This window comes from Colobus angolensis, unplaced genomic scaffold (assembly GCF_000951035.1).
Source record: "Colobus angolensis palliatus isolate OR3802 unplaced genomic scaffold, Cang.pa_1.0 Scaffold10, whole genome shotgun sequence".
NCBI lineage: Eukaryota > Metazoa > Chordata > Mammalia > Primates > Cercopithecidae > Colobus > Colobus angolensis.
The window spans coordinates 3199753-3219671 of record NW_012110919.1 but is presented as its reverse complement, the minus strand read 5'-3'; the positions used below and the strand labels follow the sequence as shown (position 1 = coordinate 3219671).

At 41.1% G+C, this 19919-nt stretch overlaps 1 protein-coding gene across 1 annotated transcript; it reads left to right on the top strand.

Moving 5' to 3' along the window:
* Nucleotides 1-12317: 12317 nt before the first annotated feature.
* BTG1 (B-cell translocation gene 1, anti-proliferative) lies at nucleotides 12318-15035 on the top strand. The gene is made up of 2 exons (XM_011933701.1): nucleotides 12318-12775; nucleotides 13715-15035. Exons 1-2 carry the CDS (start codon nucleotides 12628-12630, stop codon nucleotides 14080-14082), a joined length of 516 nt encoding a protein of 171 aa, XP_011789091.1. The 5' UTR covers nucleotides 12318-12627; the 3' UTR covers nucleotides 14083-15035.
* Nucleotides 15036-19919: the final 4884 nt, after the last annotated feature.

Below are 19919 nucleotides of genomic sequence, written 5' to 3'. Positions count from 1 at the left end.
CAGCAGCTCTTATTCTGCCACCCTCCATCCAGGTTAATTCCAACACATCCTTCAGTAAAAATCACTGTTTTACGAAAGACTTCTATGACGTCCCTCTGCCCTGTCCCTATCTAGGTTAGACTTTCATAGCTGCTCTATTTTTCTTCCACAGCAGTTTTCAGAAAAGCAAATATGTACTTGTTTATGCTATTTCCTTAGTTTTGTGTTTCTACTAGATTCCATAAAGTGTAGGACAGATTTTTTTCTATAAGTGGATGTAGCTCCAGTGCTTAGCAAGTACCTGATACATAGCAGACAGTCAAATTCATGGCATGAATTTATGAACAACTAGAACACTTACACATCAGACAGTTTGCAGTAAACTTGTACTTGGTAGTTATTGGGAGAGTCAAATTAAGAGTGAGTGACCTGGGCCGGGCATGGTGGCTCACGCCTGTAATCCCAGCACTTTGGGAGGCTGAGGCGGGTAGATCACCTAAGGTCAGGAGTTTGAAACCAGCCTGACCAACATACTGAAACCCCGTCTCTACTAAAAATACAAAAAATTAGCTGGGTGTGGTGGCGTGCACCTGTAGTCCCAGCTACTTGGGAGGCTGAGAGAAAACTGAACCTGGGAGGCAGAGGTTGCAGTGAGCCGAGATTGCACCACTACACTCCAGCCTGGGTGACAGAACAAGACTCCATCACAAAAAAAAAAAAAAAAAAAAAAAAAAAAAAAAAATTTGAGCAACCTGAAGTATGAATGTCTTACAAAATTATGTGAAGTTGTTCCTTCTATCAAGATCTAATTATGAAGTGATCCACTAACTCGAGTGTAATGCTAATATGTTTTTCTTTTGATAGTCTCTTTTTACTTTTTTTTTTTAGAGAAAGCAATATACTTTATTGCATTTCTTTTTTCTTAATTGATACCAGGAAGCTCAAAAATAAATTTATTGTTTATTTATAGCAATGCTCTCCAAACCCACATTTCTGGTAAAATTTCTTCCTATCTTATTTACACAGCTTATTAGCCTTTTTGTTTATTTTTAAATCTGTTAAGTATTTGCTTCATAGCCTGGGCAACATGGTGAAACCCCATTTCTACTAAAAATACATAAATTAGCTGGGCATGATGGCACATGCCTATAGTCTCAGCTACTTGGGGGGCTCAGGTAGGAGGATCAAAAAAGTATTTGCTTCATATCAAGTCTCTTCAAGTTTGTTTTTTGTTTTTGTTTTAGACATAAGATCTCACTATGTTGTCCAGGCTGGTCTCAAATTCCTGGGCTCAAGCAATCCTCCTGCCTCAGCCTCCCAAAGTGCTGGGACTACAGGGTGAGCCACTGCACCCGGTCACATAAGCCACATAATTGCATCTTGATTCTATTTAAGACTCATTCTTCTCATCAGAGTAAGTCCAGAAAAGCATATAAATGCACTTCTTTGGCCATATCTGAACAACTGGTAAGGATGGAAGCTACAGCTGGTCTCAGAGGTTCTAAGGGTCCTGTTTGAAATTCTATGACTGTCTTGCTCATGGGGGAGAGGAAAGGGTTAGGTGTGATGTCCTAGAAGTTAATGGTTTTTTTTTTAAGTTAGCAAAATAAACTGAAGCCAGTTATCCACTGCTTATGAAATGTAAATAGCATATTAATATACTATGGCAGCAACTTGGCAACACTACTTTCTGTGCCAGACCTGCAGGGTGTAGCCTTACGTGTGTGCATCCAGTTTGAGGCTACGATCTCCTAGGCCACTTCTTGCTTCTCTGGTAGGCTGGTTTTCAAGTTACTTCTCCTGCCTCCTTAAGTACATCAGGCTGGGGAGAGGAGGTGAACTAAGAGTTCATCAGTTTAGGAGGTGAGGGAATTTAATCATACGTTTGCCTTTTCTTCAGATGATTAAACAATGAGTGTTTATGAAATCAAGAAAAATGTTTTTCCCCTCAGAGTTTTCTTTTCAAAGACTTCTCTGTGCACTCTGGCTAATTTAAAAAGAGCCCCATAGGGTGCTTATTTTTGCACACATATATTGCCAGAGTAGTTCCTGTTTTGGTTTAAATGTGTTCCTTCTTTTTAGTCAGATGAAAGAGAACTTTCTTTAAAAAGAACTTGTCTGCTGATCATGTTTGTTAGAATGAGCCTAAATAAAGCTTCTGTTAAGAGCTTAACTGTTTCGTTAAATCCTCTTGGCTAAATTATCTGGAGAATATTTGTCCTTGGACGATGTAACCACAGTCCGCTCATTACTCTCTTTCCAACCTGAAATGTGTGTCTCTCCCTCTCCTGAGGACTACTAGGAAGTGAGTGTCTTGAATAAGAAGCTTTCCCTCTCATTCAGTTAACCTATTCCTTGTGCAGTTGGATGTTGGGGTGTGGGTGTGGGTATATGAACTATGCTAGGCACCACAAGTGAGCACGATCAACCCTGCATCAGGTAAGGGGCTAGGAGGGGACTGCCTAGGTTAAGCCATAGAGAAATGACATCTTGAAGGCGTTAGATAAGACAGAAGAATGTTTGAAAGGGAAAGGCCATGGAAAGAAGTAGAAATACCCTTCAAAAGTCTGTCGAGCCTGGCATGCAACTATAAAATTAAGCTTTCCTGATAGATAGTTTTCCTCAGGAGAAAATTCTGGGAAGAAACAACTGCAAAATAGGTAAGTACATCAATAGTGAATTATTGATACAGATAAACATGGATGAATCTCAAAAATACTGTGCTAGGCAAAATAAGTCAGACACAAGAGACCACTTACTGTATGACTTTATTTATATGAAATTTCCAGAATAAGCAAATCTATATAGAGAGAAAATAGACTAGCAGTTTCCTGGGGGCGGGGTGGAGGAGGAGGTGGATGGTGGTGGGGCAGGGGGCAAGTTGAAATTGTATCAGAGGTTATGAAAATGTTCTGAAACTGATTATAGTAATGGTGCATAACTCAGTAAATTAACTAAAAATCCCTGAATTGTATACTTGAATGGGAGGATTTTATAATATGTAAAATATATCTCAATAAAGCTCCTTAAAAAAAAGGCAAGATCATCATCTGTTCAAAGGGACTAAGGATAGAACTTTTTGAGTATAAAGATAGAAGTTCTCTTAACTATTACAATCTCCCATCATCTAAATAGTGTACAGTCAGCTTTGTTTCTACAAGGGAGAAAACCAAGAAAAGAACCATTCCTTGAGTACTCTAATGGTTTATCTTTTACTACTGTTTCGCTTTTTATATTTACTTGTGAAATAAGCAGTAGGGTCAGACATTAAAAACAAACAACAACAAAAAAACACATGGCAACCATTCTTTGAGTTTGATGATCACCATTACAGTTAAAATTCAAATTGGCTTTCAGAAGATAATGTTTTCTACATTTTGCTTGATGAAGGTTTAAATAAAAACCATGCAAATACAGAATGTTTTTAACACATGCTTTAATGCTAATAAAAGGATGCTTTGCTTTCATATTTTAGGGTCAAAGGGAAAATTTTCACTTTGCCCCCTGAAGGTTCACTGAAAATTGGACAACAGGTAAAACAGGAGAATAGCTATGCAAATTTATTAACACGCATGGGGCAGAAATCACAGAGTAATTACCGTAATACCCAGTGTGGTACTGTTTCAGAAAAATTCTAAAACCATGTTTTTCTCTGGTCTTAAACCAACACAATAACAACCAACACAGAAGACTTCTGTGACCCTAAAATATGTGGGAATTTCTCTCCACCACCAACCAACCAACCACTTCTACAGGGAACACAAAAGGGTGTCCTTCAATTCAATTCCAGTACTATCTACCTGGAGATCATGTCAGATCCTACATGTTGAGGGCTCAGACCCCAAAACTGCCCATCACCCCAAACACCAGTAGCAAGTTCAGGCCTCTGGAGCTTCTTTTTCTTTCTTCCTTTCTTTCTTTTCTTTTCATTATCTATTCATCAAGAAGCAGGCCTCTGGAACTTCTGGTCTACTGGCTTCAAGTTGAAATTCCCAAGACCTTCTATCTGGGCGGGTGAGGTATAGGGGAAGGGGCATGGAATTTCCATTCCCTCATTGGGTCCACCACCCTCCAGGAAACTCCATATGTTCAGCTATCTGGAAGCTCTCTGAACCCTGTCCTTTTGAGTTTTTATGGCGTCCTCATTACATAAGCATGATTGATTAACCCATTGGTGAGCAATTGGACCTTCAGCCCCTTTCCCCTCGGCTGAAAGTCCCAACTCTCTAATCATGCTTTTGGCTTTCAGGTGACCAGTCCCACCCTGAAGCGATCACTCTAGTTTAGCATACAAAAAGAAAGAACTTTGGAGATTCCAAGGATTTTAGGGGTTGTATGCCAGGAAGCAGGAGGGAAATCAGATGTATATTTCAGAATATCACAGATTCAGACGCTTATATACCCTTTCTCAAGGGGAGATGGGAAATGTAGATAATTGTTCTGGTAGGTATTAACTCATTCGGGAGAATGGATAGGTTAGGGAGACTGTCTGAAGGCAGACACTATGGGAACGTGAGGAGTGGATCTGGGCAAAAACAACCATTGTCATATTTCACAGATAGAGTCCTCCAGGTAATTGCTTGGAGCTGCGCTCAGAAGAATAGATGAAAAATCTGCCTTAGCATAGTAACTTCAGCCTCTGCTCTTCTCTGGTGGTTGATGGTTCCTGGTTATTTGACCAGATTTCTTGGGAGGGAGTATTAAGACAACTGCATTTAAGCTTTCTTAGTCAGATAAGGAAATTCCAGAGTCTCTCCTGGTGCTTTGGGAAAGAGGATATGATAGGCAGGGAGAAAGGAGAAAGGTCACAGAGATACTGTGGTTCTGAGGCTAATTTTTCAGGACTTTCAATTTCCAAAGCAGTCAGTATGGCGAAGTGTCATATTTTGGGGAATTGTTTTCTTTGACCCAACAACATTCAACCACATCAGACTGTGAATTCAGCTCTCCCTGGGTATCCTCAGAGAATTGGGTCCCCCACCTCCAAGGATACCAAAATTAAAAGATGCCCCACTCCAGTCCCCAATATAAAATGGCATAGTATGTGCATACAACCTATGCACATCCTCTTGTATACAGTCATGCATTGCTTAAAGAAAGTTCTAAGAAATGCGTCAGTAGGCGATTTCATCATGTACCAATATCATCGAGTGTGTTTACACACAGTTAGATGGCAGAGCCTGCTACACACCTAGGGCATATGGTATATGGCTTATTGCTCCTAGCCTACAAACTATACATCATGTTAAGGTACTGAATATTGTACACAATTGTAACACAATGGTATTTGTGTATCTAAACATAACTAAATGTATAAGAGGAACTGTAAAAATACGGTATTATAATTTTAGGGGAAGAATCTTCTTATAAGCAGCCTCTAATTAACTGAAATGTCACTATGCTCATGACTGTAATTTAAGTCATCTCAAGATTGCTTACAACACTTAATAACATGTAAATGCTATGTAAAGAGTTGTCATACTGTATTTTAATTTGTTGTATTGTTATTTTTTATTGTTTCATTTTTTCCTGAATATTTTCCTTTCCTTTTTTTTTTTTTTTTTTTGAGACAGGGTCTCCCTCTGTTGCCCAGGCTGGAGTGCAGTGGCGCAATCTTGGTTTACTGTAACCTTTGCTTCCCAGTCTCAAGCCATCCTCCCACCTCAGCCTCCCAAGTAGCTGGGACTACCATGCCTAACGTTTGTATTTTTTGTAGAGATGGGGTATCGCCATGGTGCCTAGGCTGGTCTCGAACTCCTGAGCTCAAGCGATCCTCCCACCTCAGTCTCCCAAAGTGCGGGAATTACAGCTATGAGCCACCGTGCCAGAGATTTTTCCAAATATTTTCAATCTATTTGAAAATATTGGTTGGTTGGTTGAATTCATGAGTGCAGAACTTGAGGATTCAGAAGGCCCACTATGTTATCTAGCTGAAGATTGCTTCTGCTTCAATTAGGGAAAATAAGTATTTATTAAGCAAATGGATAAGAGAACACAAAATAGTGGCGAGGCTCTCACTTTATCCTCATCCTCAGCAGAAAAAACATGCAATTTGGCTGGGCATGGTGACTCATGCCTATAATTCCAGCACTTTGAGAGGCCGAGGCAGGCGGATCACTTGAGGTCAGGAGTTAGAGACCAGCCTGGCCAACAGGGTGAAACCCCATCTCTACTAAAAATACAAAAATTTAATGCACTTAATTTAATGCATTAAATTCTAATTAGAATTGCATTAAATTAAATTTAAGTACATTAGAATTTAATGCACTTAAATTCTAATCTCCTTTGAGATTATATATTTGAGTTTCCATTAAAAAAAAAAAAAGTTGCTGTTTTGTCTTCTTCTTCTTCTCCTTTTTTTTCTGAGACAGGTTCCCGCTTGTTGCCCGGGCTGGGGTGCAGTGGCACAATCATAGCTAACTGTAGCCTCAAATTCTCCTGCCTCAGCCTCCCAAGTAGCTAGGACTTACAGGCATGCACCACCAACCCCAGGCAAATTATTTATTTTTTGTAGACAGGGGGTTCTCACTATGTTGCCCAGGGTGGTCTTGAATTCCTGGCCTCAAGCTATCCTCCTGCTGTGGCCTCTCAAAGTGCTGGAATGACAGGTGTGAGCCTCCACGCCCAGCCCTGCTGTATTTCTTTGAAAATAAAAGAAAAACTAAAAATACAGTGTAGAATAAAGTAAAAATAAAGTATAGAATATGCCAACATTTGATTATATGGGTATTCTACCAAGCTTCCTGAGTATTATCTCCTCTCTTGAGAGCAAAATGTGGACACCATTACTGGACAAGAGGATCTCTGGCTTGCTTATTGTCTCAGAAACTGGGAAGAATGGAGTTTACCCAGACTATAGAACCTAAAGGAAGCAATTAACAACTCCCTGAAAACTTAGTTCATTTTAAAGGCAGCTTTTACCTATTCAATTGATGTGCTAACGTTTTCTTTTAAGGAAAGAGATTTCTATTGGATACGATATATACCTGAAAAAAATGTGGGTTTTTTTAGGTTGTTTTTTGTTTTTTTTTTGAGACAGAGTCTTGCTCTGTCGCCCAGACTGGAGTGCAGTGGCACGATCTCGGCTCACTGCAAGCTCTGCCTCCTGGGATCACGCCATTCTCCTGCCTAAGCCTCCAAAGTAACTGGGACTACAGGCGCCTGCCACCATGCCCCGCTAATTTTTAAAATATTTTTAGTACAGACAGGGTTTCACTGTGTCAGCCAGGATGGTCCCAATCTCCTGACCTCGTGATCCACCCGCCTCAGCCTCCCAAAGTGCTGGGATTACAGGCGTGAGCCACCGCGGCCCGGCTGTCTACTGTTAAACCTTAAAATTGAAGAGGTCTTTGGCGGCTGGGAAGGTGCAGATAAACACTCAGTGACACAGCCTTCTGTGACAAAACAGAAGGTGAGAGCTTTAAAAAGAGATAGGCCAGGAGGTTCTGGCACCAGGAAGGAAAAGGTTTGGGGAGGAGCCCAGCTTTGAGAAATGGCCCTGCAGCTATGCAATAGACAGTTGAGTGAGAATTCCTGGAGGCCACTGATCAGATTCAACAGTGACCTGGACACAAAACCATCCCTCCTGGCTGCCCTCCCACCTCCCCCACCGAACCCTCCAGGGCTCCCCTCAGTTGCTGGGTAAGAGAGATTGTGGAGCTGACCAGGCCTCTCGTTCCTCTTGTCAATTTAGGCCAAAGGGGAAATGAAAAGTTTAAATGGTCTTAAATAGAAAGCACTTTTGCTACTTTCTCTTATCTGTATCTAGGGATAATTTTCATTCCAGTTAAATTATTTGGCAGATTAACATTTTAATATGTTCTTTGTTTCATTTTCCAGTGGGCCTTTTAATAAACGTAGCTGTATCTCCCAGTTTATGTCAGCTATGAGATGTCCCCTCAGCTGCCTTGAGTTTTGATTGTTTTTTTTTCTTCTACTATCTCTACTCATCTCCAGATGGCCTTCTAACTTTATCAGGTTTTCTTTCTCAAGGTCCTTTTTAGGAAAGCCAGTATCAGGAACTCCCCTGAAAACCCTACCAGGTATTTAAAGCTCAAATTTTGTAGTCCATGACTGAGAGTTCAAATCTGGTTGTAAAACCTTGGGTAAATAACTTATTTTCTTTAAGACTGTATTCTCATATGTTAAATGCTGTCAACTGTACTCACTTGATTGAGTTTCTTAGAGAATTAAATGAGAAAGCATGGCAGGGTGCGGTGGCTCATGCCTGTAATTCCAGCACTTTGGGAGGCGGAAGTGAGTGAATCGCTTGAGCCTAGGAGTTCACAACCAACCTAGGCAACATGGTGAAACCCCATCTCTACCAAAAAATACAAAAATTAGCCAGGCGTGGTGGCACGCGCCTGTAGTCCCAGCCACTCAGGAAGCTGAGTGGAAAGATGAGCTTGAGCCCAGGAAGCAGAGGTTGCAGTGAGCTGTGATCGCACCGCCACACTCCAGCCTGGGCAACAGAGTGAGTCTCAAAAAAAAAGAAAAAGCATGTAAAACACTTAGCACTGATGCATTGTTAATGATAAAATGATAATAACCTGCATTATTACTTTTGTTGTTAAGCAACGCTTCACTCCTTTTTCCTCCCACTCTCCAAACAATCTGAATAGCTTCCACAAGAAGAAACTGAGTTTTGTCTAAAATCATTATGTGTCACCCTCTGATTGCAAGTTCTTTTGTGTTTTCTGAATCGCAGTAGATCTAAACCCAGTGCAAATGTCTTAGCTTGTGTCCTTGGATACCTACTCAAGCAAAGCAAGTCAGGTGTTAGTGGGGAGGCAATTAAAAGTGGTCTCCTCCTTTCTGTGGGTAACCAAAAAATAGATAAATAAGAGGCATAAGTCTCTTAGTTGAAGACAAACCCACAAGAAAAGCTAAATTATTTAAAGATAAATCTGATCATATAATCTGCCTGCTAAAAATACTCTCAAGTACCCTGTGCCTGCCTCCATCTACCAGTTTTTTCAACAATACTTATCCTCCTTGGTTTATACCTTTATGATACTCCAAGATCAGGCCCTTTCCTTTCCTCCAAGGAGAACTAATCTTGGATCACTTTCATTGGCTTAGCTGAGATTGTTCACTTTCGGGGCTTTCTTATTTTTCCTCTGCCCCAAAACACACAAATCAATAAATGCCCTGTCTCTATTTGACATCAACACTCTGTCAAGAACTTTCTCACTTGACTTTTTACTTATTGGTTAAGTTGTGAGTTTTCTAGATACCTAGCACTCTATCTGGAAGCTGGTGCATAATAGGCACAACTTTAGTGACTGCAGCTAGTTGACTAGCAACAGGCAGGTTGCCTCTGGCTTGGTCTGGAAGGCCCTGGCCCTGAATGTGCCTTCAGGGAAAGGGCGGGTCCAACTGGGGAAACAATATCTAATATTTGTGCTTTTATTTGTCAACTTATTTTAAAACCCAAGTTCATTTTTTTTGAATTTGTTTTGACAGCATTCCTAAGATTTTTAATACTTTGATTAGAAATGTTCTAAGTTTTAGAAATTAATTAGACAGGCCTGGCGTGGTGGCCCACTCCTGTAATCCCTAAACTTTAGGAGGCCGAGGCGGGTGGCTCACCTGAGGTCAGGAGTTTGAGACCAGTCTGGCCAACGTGGTAAAAACACCATCTCTACTAAAAATACAAAATTTAGCCAGGCGTGGTGGTGCATGCCTGTAATCCCAGCTACTCAGGAGGCTAAGGCAGGAGAATCACTTGAACCCGGGAGTCGGTGGCTGCAGTGAGCTAAGATCTCAACACTGCACTCCAGCCTGGGTGACTGAGTGACACTGTCTCAAAAAAAAAAAAAAAAAAAAGGAAATTTCATAAATTACCATCAAATTGCATGATAATAATACAGTACTTGGGAGAGCCTTGGTAAACTTAGCATAACAACACAGAAAGCACCTTTATAATTCAAAAAGTGTCAAGAAATACCTGCTTGTTTCTCAGATGGGAAGGGCCTGACAAAACTTCCAGAAAATGTGACTAAACATATATGTCAGGAATTGAAAACTATTAGCAATTAACATTCTGTACCATCTAAGGCTTGTGTTTAAGATTAATGTTTATTTCCAGTTTTTTTCCTGAGTACTCTCTAGATTCCCCAGGTTAAAAATTACTGCAGTTTCTCAAATCAATGTGTCTCCTAATGGGATGATTTAAGGTGGGAAACACACATATACAATAAAAAAAACTCAGTGCGAGAAGTAACTCTCCCTGAGTCTGTGGGTTAAACTTTCTGTTAACCCTGTTCAACTGGTTTTATAAGGCTTTCAGAAGGGGTCCTGCTGCTGCTAGTGCAGGCAGTTAAAAACAGTGTGGAGAACAAGGGCTTCAGGGAAGTATGAGTCCAATCCTAGCATTTTGTTGATTTAATATTTCTGTTTTTTAGATGAGTCAATTTCAGCACATGACCGAGAGGCCAAGTTGGAGACCAGGTTTAGAAGAGAAAAACTTTCACTTGACTTCTAATTTGTACTCAGTGACACATTAACGACAATGTAAGTGAAAGCAGGGAACTAAGGATGGGTCAGGTTAGGTGGGAGACCAGGAGTTCTTATTCTAGTGTTATGGTAATTTCATGAATTTTCTTTTGCTTCTCTATCTTCTTTTTGAGTCGTAAAAGAGTCGTTTCATGCCTTCAGTGAAATTATTATTATTTTTAAGCACAGTTCTATCTGAAAAGTTCTAGAAGAAAAAACCCACTATCTTTAAATTTTTTCACACATAACTAGTTATGTGTACTAATGAAAAAATAATCTAGAAGTTATTTTTTCAAATTGTTTTACATATTTTTAAACAATAAAACGTTTTCTCCTGTTTTATAATGTCATATTTTTGCTTCATTTCTATATCCTTTAGCTCAGTATTAAAAAGAAAAAAGAAAAAACTCAAAGTGGCGTGTTTTGCAATATTGATGACCAACTAAGGTCGGGATATTTATTTCCATCTGGTAGAGTTCAACTTCTGCCTCCTGTTTGCTTTCTCCATCTGCCTGCCTCCCTTCATCTTTTTTTTTTTATTTTCCCCCTTCTCCTTAATGGAGTTGGGGTTAACCCTCTCCTAGGCCTAATCGTTTTAGCAGGCTCCCGCCTTCCTGCTACACTGGTTTCTAAGTTTTTTTTTTTTTTTTTTTGGGTAGGGTTTCAAATAAACTTAAATGTCTACATTTAATACTTTCACAAGCTTCAAATTCTTTTTATTTTATTTTTATAAACAGCAGGACTCAGGCTAGGAGGGCATTTGGACTAGGTAAAAAAGAAAATCTTTGGTTTTGTGTACACAAATTTTAAAATACATTGTACAGATTTTTTTTTTTTTTGGATACAGACCACTCTTTACAGGATCCGCGCGTTATTATATTTGCCTTCAGTAACTGGCTCTCCTGTCCGCATCCAGTAACGTTTCCACTCTTCTCTTCATTGACTGCTGAAGTTACTGAAAGAGCAACCACAAATGGCCTTACTAACCTACTTATTTTGCAATTACACTTTTACAAAGATATCCCCCTACTCCTCCCCCAGAGTGGAGCAGAAACGGTTCCGCGGCGTTGGCAGCTCGTTTGCGAGGGACCTGGCTCCCCGAGGCTGCAGTCTTTTTTCTTGGACTGAACGCCCCGCGGGACCGTTCCCTCCACTTTCCCCCGCACTCGCGCAGCGCACCGCCAGCACACACAGCGCTGGGGCCCGCATCGCCCGGCACCACACGCGCCTCCGGCTTGAGAAGCCAGTCACCGAGAACCGGAGCGGGAACGAGATATAAACACGGAGTGGGAACATGCAGCCCGATCTGAGAAGGCGGCGCGAGAGTAGACACAGCCTGCGCCAGGCGGTTCTTATTTATCCAGCACTTACACTCCAGGGCAAGCGGGCCCAGGCAGCGCACTCTTGCAGAAGGATGCACTGGCGCAGAGCCTGGACCTGCTGAAGCGGGAAGGCGGAGCTAGGGCTGGGGGCGGAGCTTTCACACGCGCACCCTCGCTTCCCTCGGTCCCTCGACACAGCAACTGGGTCTCCAGCCGCCACTCCGGGTTTATTTGTTTACAAGCGGTTACGTCAGCTCCTCCCTCTCTTCCCCGTCTCTGGACCCGCCTCCTGGACTCTTTTCCCGCCCCTTTCGGCTCCGAACCGGCTTGCGTCACAATGGTGCGATATTCGGATTGGCTGGAATCGGCCGTCACGCTCCAGCTACGCCACTTCCTTTTCGTGGCACTATAAAGGGTGCTGCACGGCGCCTGTATCTCTTCGTCCCTCGGAGCTGGAAATGCGACTGTTGGGATACTCGGATGCTGGGGAGCTGGAAATACAACTGTTGAGATATTCGGATGCTGGGGAGCTGGAAATACAACTGTTGAGATATTCGGATGCTGGGGAGCTGGAGGCGGAGGCGGCTGGGGAGGTCCGAGCGATGTGACCAGGCCGCCATCGCTCGTCTCTTCTTCTCTCCTGCCGCCTCCTGTCTCGAAAATAACTTTTTTAGTCTAAAGAAAGAAAAAAAAAAGTAGCCGTCCGCCCCTCACGCCCTCTCTTCCTCTCAGCCTTCTGCCCGGTGAGGAAGCCCGGGGTGGCCGCTCCGCCGTCGGGGCAGCGCCGCCAAGCCCCGGCCGCCCCGGGCCGCCCCCACACGCCGCCCCCATGCATCCCTTCTACACCCGGGCCGCCACCATGATAGGCGAGATCGCCGCCGCCGTGTCCTTCATCTCCAAGTTCCTCCGTACCAAGGGGCTCACGAGCGAGCGACAGCTGCAGACCTTCAGCCAGAGCCTGCAGGAGCTGCTGGCAGGTGAGCAGGGCGAGGGCGTCGGAGGGACGCGGGCCCCACATCCCTAGGTCAGAGTCCGGCCGTCGGGGCTGCGGGAACCCCGGCAGCGCCCCGGGGCTGGTCGCGCTTGGGCCCCGCCGCGGAACCGGTGTGGTCGCGCTGGGTGGCCGCTAACAGCGGCTCCCCCGAGGCTTTGGGGGCTGGACGGAGGGCGTCCCCTCCCCCCAGCTGGCAAAACGGAATGGAGAAGAAAACACGCACAACAAAGAAACTTAAGCCCACCGAGGCGGGAGCTGCGGTCCGAGGACCGTCGGCGGATTTGGGGACAAAGGAGCCGCGGGACTGGGGTGGGTTCGACGCCCCCTTCCCTCAGTCCTCTCCAACCGTTGCGTGGTCGGCGGCCCAGCCCCGGGGTGGGAAGCCGCGCCACTGCCCCGGAGCCAGCTCAGAACGGACGTGCAGTCTCCCCGCGCCTCCTGCTCCTGCCCATTAATCATCGGATTTGTCACCGGCACAATTACAGCCCTTCCCAGAGCGTGGTTTAGGGTTGCTTGTTTTTCTTCCCTTCGGGGTTAACAGTCCGGTGGCGCTTCTCATCTCCAAAGCCAGCAACTCCATTGTGTGCATCTGGGGTGGGGTGGAGAAAGTAAACAGTTTCTCGCCTGGCCATAGGTGCCACTGGCTTCCCGGCTGGCCGAGGCTGCGCGCCTGAGTCCTGTTTTGGCGGCTCAACCAGTTGGTTCCTGGAGATTGTTTTGTCCCGTACTACTGTGTTATTTCTAAAACCCTGCCCGCTTTTTCTCCATCCCCGCGCATACACAACAACGGATGCAATCCTGGACATTTTAAAAAGTTGATAGTTTTAATTTTCGCTCCTCAAGGGAGCCTCGGGTAGGAGGAAACCACACTGGGAGCTAACGATCCTAAGCGTTGTTTCTCTGTTCTTCTTTTTCTCTATAGAACATTATAAACATCACTGGTTCCCAGAAAAGCCATGCAAGGGATCGGGTTACCGTTGTATTCGCATCAACCATAAAATGGATCCTCTGATTGGACAGGCAGCACAGCGGATTGGACTGAGCAGTCAGGAGCTGTTCAGGCTTCTCCCAAGTGAACTCACACTCTGGGTTGACCCCTACGAAGTGTCCTACAGAATTGGAGAGGATGGCTCCATCTGTGTGCTGTATGAAGCCTCACCAGCAGGAGGTAGCACTCAAAACAGCACCAACGTGCAAATGGTAGACAGCCGAATCAGCTGTAAGGAGGAACTTCTCTTGGGCAGAACGAGCCCTTCCAAAAACTACACTATGATGACTGTATCAGGTTAAGATATAGTCTGTGGATGGATCATCTTATAATGATGGATAAATTTGATTTTTGCTTTGGGTGGGCTCCTCTTGGGGATGGATTATGGAATTTAAACCGTGTCACAGCTGTGAAGATCTGGCACAAGATAAGAGTGGTAAAAAAAAAATTTTTAAGTGACAGTGCCATAGTTTGGACAGTACCTTTCAATGATTAATTTTAATAGCCTGTGAGTCCAAGTAAATGATCACTTTATTTGCTAGGGAGGGAAGTCCTAGGGTGGTTTCAGTTTCTCCCAGACATACCTGAATTTTTACATCAGTCCCTTTGAAGAAAATCTGTATTTCAAAGAACCTTTCTCTGCAGTAAATCTCGCAGAGGAATTTGCACTATTACACTTGAAAATTGTTACTGTTAACCTTTTTGGCAGCTTAATAGGAAAGCTGAACGTTTTAAACATGGTAGTACTGGAAATTTTACAAGACTTTTACCTAGCACTTAAAATATGTATAAATGTACATAAAGACAAACTAGTAAGCATGACCTGGGGAAATGGTCAGACCTTGTATTGTGTTTTTGGCCTTGAAAGTAGCAAGTGACCAGAATCTGCCATGGCAACAGGCTTTAAAAAAGACCCTTAAAAAAGACACTGTCTCAACTGTGGTGTTAGCACCAGCCAGCTCTCTGTACATTTGCTAGCTTGTAGTTTTCTAAGACTGAGTAAACTTCTTATTTTTAGAAAGTGGAGGTCTGGTTTGTAACTTTCCTTGTACTTAATTGGGTAAAAGTCTTTTCCACAAACCACCATCTATTTTGTGAACTTTGTTAGTCATCTTTTATTTGGTAAATTATGAACTGGTGTAAATTTGTACAGTTCATGTATATTGATTGTGGCAAAGTTGTACAGATTTCTATATTTTGGATGAGAAATTTTTCTTCTCTCTATAATAAATTGTTTCTTATCTTGGCATTTTAATCAATCTCTTGTCATGATTATAGAGGTTTAGCTAAAAGTATTTTTTCTTCGAAGACAGGTTCTATAAACTATGTGAATATCAGTTGCACACTGGTCATGCTGAAAAAACATTTGATGAGGAATGAAGATGCTCTGTGTATACATATTTAGGTGTTAGAGGAAACACAGGAATAACATGCTTTAAAAATTTTCTAAAGTCAAAACATGGACACATTCACAGGCTAAGGATCTCATGAAATAAGGATAAGAGACCACGGTAGCATCTACCAAAAATGTGATAACTCAAAAGGATTACATTTCATTGCTTCCCTGTTGAAGTGAAGATAGAAATGTTCATTCTGACCCACCTTTGAAAAAACAATTACTTTGCCCCATGGATTCCTTGTTCAATTAGAAATTTCCCGGGGCAGGTGACCCATAGTCTTAAAGAACAGGCTAAACACTACAGAGAGATTGGTTGCTTTTTGCTTTTCATCACCTGCAAGATTTACATAAAAATCACATAAGCTGGAATTCAACAAAAGGTACGTTTATGAACTTTTATTCTCAAAAGTTGAAATGCTGACTTTCTCGATTCCTCATTTTCAGACTTTTATTTCAGATAAATACTAAGAACCTAAGTGAACCTTGATAATGCTGTAGTGTAGGTTAGTCCACTACCCCATATAATAGAAGGACTTGCTGTTTCGTTGTAGAGGATAACAGCGTTTTTCAGTAGAAATTGAAAGTGGAAAAACTGAATTTTGCTGTACACAGTTAACATACAGTGGCCTTTTTTTGCTCTATATGTAAACATGTTGACACTGGAAATACGCAGTCTAAAAATCAGTAATTACTTGAAATCGGTATCTCAACTTCAAGAAGTTATTTCTACATGCAGGATTAAATTATTCTGATTTTGTAGGCAACACAGGAAGAGGCCGCTGAATATGCAGGTATTTAGAGTACAATGTGGATATCATTGGCCCGCCATTCTCGAGAGTTTGAATTCGTAGACCCACAGCACATGGACTACCCTTGCCAATTGTTATGGTTTTATTTTTAAATCTATTCTGTGAAAAAGCTTGGTATTTCAAACTTGAATTACAATAAAAACACCCGGTAGGGTAGTTTTTAAATGGGTCTTACCCCAGTGCTGACTACTATTGTTTACCAACTACATTTCACCTGGTAACTCCTTTGAAACTAAGTACCTCAACCATTTTTTTTTTTTATGGTAAAGCCTTTTTTAAAATGGAAATTTGTTTTTGAAGATCTTGACATCAGACTTTTTCCATCTTTGAACATAAACAGTTAATAAAAATGTTTTAGAATTCAGGTGACGTCTGGCTTGTGAGGAGCTGTTTGTAAGTTTCTCTTTGAAAGGCTTGCACACATCACTCCGAGACCAGCTGTTCCCTGTGACTTGAGCCGTAACCTTCCCCAGACAGTTGAGCTGAACCTATATCTGAGTACAGTAGCTGTTTGTGATGTATTTCTTGTTCACTGTTCCTGGGGAATGTTTTGAAATATTTTATTATAAATTCTTTTAAGATAGGATGACTACTTTCAAAATTATTGTTGCCGTTGGCACCAGGAATTCATAGTTGTGATTGGCAATAAGTTTGAGGAATGTTACTTTCTAAGTTTTAACAGGTAGTTTTGAAATTTCCTTTTTTCCAAATTTAAGTAGTGCCTCCCTCTGTAATGTTGAAAGAAGGCTTCAAGTGGATTGTATAGCAAGAGTTATCCTGGTTCACGCAGGATAATGTGGCTGTTATCTTTGTCATCTGGAATGGGAATCACACGTTCTTACCCTTATTCGCAATATTTCTATAATAATAGACCGGAAAGGCCACCAGAAAGTGGCTTTCTGGTACATTGCACAAATAGTTTCCTTAAGTCATTATAACTCACACATTGCAAGCAATTGATTTTGTTTTGTATAGGTGTTGCAGATTATGAAACTGGCCTTCAAGTTAAAAGGAAGGAAGCGGTATTCCCAATGGCTAGTGTTTAATGACTACAGGTTTCCAGGCTCCCTTTAATCTTGGGAGCAAATAAATCTACTATTGGACTTTTCCCTGCGTGACTTTTAACATTTCTGATACTCTCTTCTTCCTCTTTACAGAAGAGAGGTATGATAACTAAAGTTGTAGTTTGCATATTGAAGTTTAAAGATATTTCATCTCCCCTTTTCACTTCTATTTCAGATGATGTGATAAAATGCTCTTGATAGGCTATATGGAGAACATTTGTCAGTAGTTTTATCTATGCATAGAAGTCTTAAAAAAAGTGTATCTTGGATTGTCTAAAACTGAATAGATTCCTTATCTGAAGGTATACAGACTGCAAATATTTTAGACTCATCTCTCAGTCTCTGCCACTGAACTTTTATATATGGCTGCTATCAAAATATAACTGGTTTATTTTCATATTTGGAGCATAATATAACAGTATCACAAAATCTTTTACAATAAGATAGTTTGTATTACTAGCTGACTGAGCTGCTTAACTGAGTCCTTAAGTCATTTAATATATGGGACTGTAAATAGAGAAATCGGTACATTATTTGATCTGATTTCTGGTTATGCCTATAGATCTTTATTTATCCCTATAGACCATTTTCTTCTGATGTTTAGTGTTGTATTTTTGAAATGCTCCTAAACAAGTAAGCCTTTGATTGTATCAATCCTGAGGATTGATACCATTTCCTCAACACTTTGTGGAGTATGATTGATACCAGTTTCTTTTTGACTGCAGGTTTAACTTGGCTTATCACTTTTCGTACTGCTCAGTATGTCCAAGATAGGAATAAAAAAATGGACTTCAACTTCTGACTGTTATTTATGAGCCTTTTCATGACATTTATCATGTTAGTATTGAAGATGCAGTGTTCTTTTGGCAATCACGTATGCTTAGAAGAGAGTACTGATGCTCAGAGGTGAAATGATTTGAATCTAGAGTTGGATAAAAAGGGAAAGGATGGGGAAAATGAAAACTGGGAAGCTAAACTGAGAAGGAATTGCAAGGTTTGGTGGTAAAATTCATTCACTATGGACATAGGTGTATATGAAGAGAGGTTTGCACAGCACAGTCTCTTGGCAGAGTTTAGGAATCACTACTCTAGGGATTCTGCAGTTCATGAATTGTTGGGGAGACTTGTTTCTGTGAACATGCAGGTGAAAGTGGTAGTACAGGTGGAACTTCATGGGAACTGGTCTTGTGGGAGGTGTGGATGGGAAGCAAATGTCTCTCAGTATTTTCTAAAGGGAGAATGGTTTTTAAGGTATCTGTTATAAACCGCTTGATGATTATAGCCTCTTCTTGTACCTTTAAGTTGTGAAGGCCATTTGTGACCCCATTCCTGGTGGTAGAAAAATGACCAAGTGTAGGCCAGACATATAACATCATATTAGTACCATTACAGTTAATTAGATTCCTGTATTTGGAGAATATTACATCAAACACTACGTATAATTTCTAACTGTAACATTGATAGGAGTTACTTCACCTATGGGTACGTTTACTTTTGGTGATTCTCTAGATGATCATCTCCAAAGTTATTTTGTCATTCTTTTAGAATATTTTTGTATGTATTTTCATGTGTGCGTGCAAAAGCATATGGCACATTTTCTAAACAAATATACATATATTTGACATACACTAAAAATTTTGTTGATAGGATGCATGATCAGAAACGTTTAAAGACTATTTCTTTCGATTTTCACTAAAGTAGATGAATATTTGCTCTCCCCAAAATAACTCATAATTATGTTCTTTAAATGGTAAGTCTTAAAATGACAAGTTATTGCAGCAAGACAAAGAGGATTGCCTTGTATAAGTTTAACTTATCTGCATAAGTCTTTGTAATAATAAAATTAAGTCATCCTTTACAGCCAACAGATATCCAAATTGTGTTACACCAGTTTGAAATTTATATGTTCCCATATATTCAACTATGTGTTGCTGTGTGTTGAAATTCACATTTTTGTTTCTCAGAAGTTTTTTTTTTTAAATCTTAGGGTCTTTGTAACATTGATATGCATGGTTGTAAGAGAAAAATTATCGAAGTTGTAAATGGGTGATTTAATTATTTTTAGTAGTTATGGCTTAGCCAGAAAGGCCCTGTATCTTTTCTCTCTTGTTCTGAGGCATCCCTAAATTTTTGAAGGAAAAGATGACTAACAAATTGGAATTTTTTTGAGAAGATTCCATAAATGACCATAAGCCGTGAAATGTTTAGACTTGACAATTGCATTATGAGCAGATTTGAGTACACTTTCTAGTAGTTGTCTTGATTTATGGCAATTTTGTCCCCTCAAGTCAATAGAATAAATGGAGTTGTATTTCCCACAAATTATACTTGTGAGTCTTCAAGTTATCAATATATATTCTTATTTGACCTTCCAACAACTGGATGAGGTTGGCAAGTAGGTCAGTATTTTTTAGTCTTCATTTTATGAACAGAAAACTGAGGCTTAGAGAGCTTAAGTAATTTGCCCTAAAGCCAGACAGCTAGTAAACAGCTAATTCACAATTTGAATTCAGGCTTTTCTGATCACAGAATCCAAGCTCTTAACTATTGTTATATTGTGATGCATGATTTATCTACCTTCCTTCACACTGTTGGAACATGTATTTTAACCTCTCCTTGTCAGTTGGCCATCTTTGGTTATTTTCAGCCTTGAAACTCTTTCACTCTCTATGTTCAGGAGGCATATAGCAGTCTACAATTAGGCTTCTTTCTTTGAGAGGCAGTTGGAATTTAGCATAAAGAATATTAATCTGGGACTCAGACCAATAAGTTGCAATCTTGACTTGTACCAACTTGTGACTTTGGACCAGTTGCTTAGCCTCCCTGAGCCCATCATTCCATGTGTAATAATGGAGACAAGTCATTTG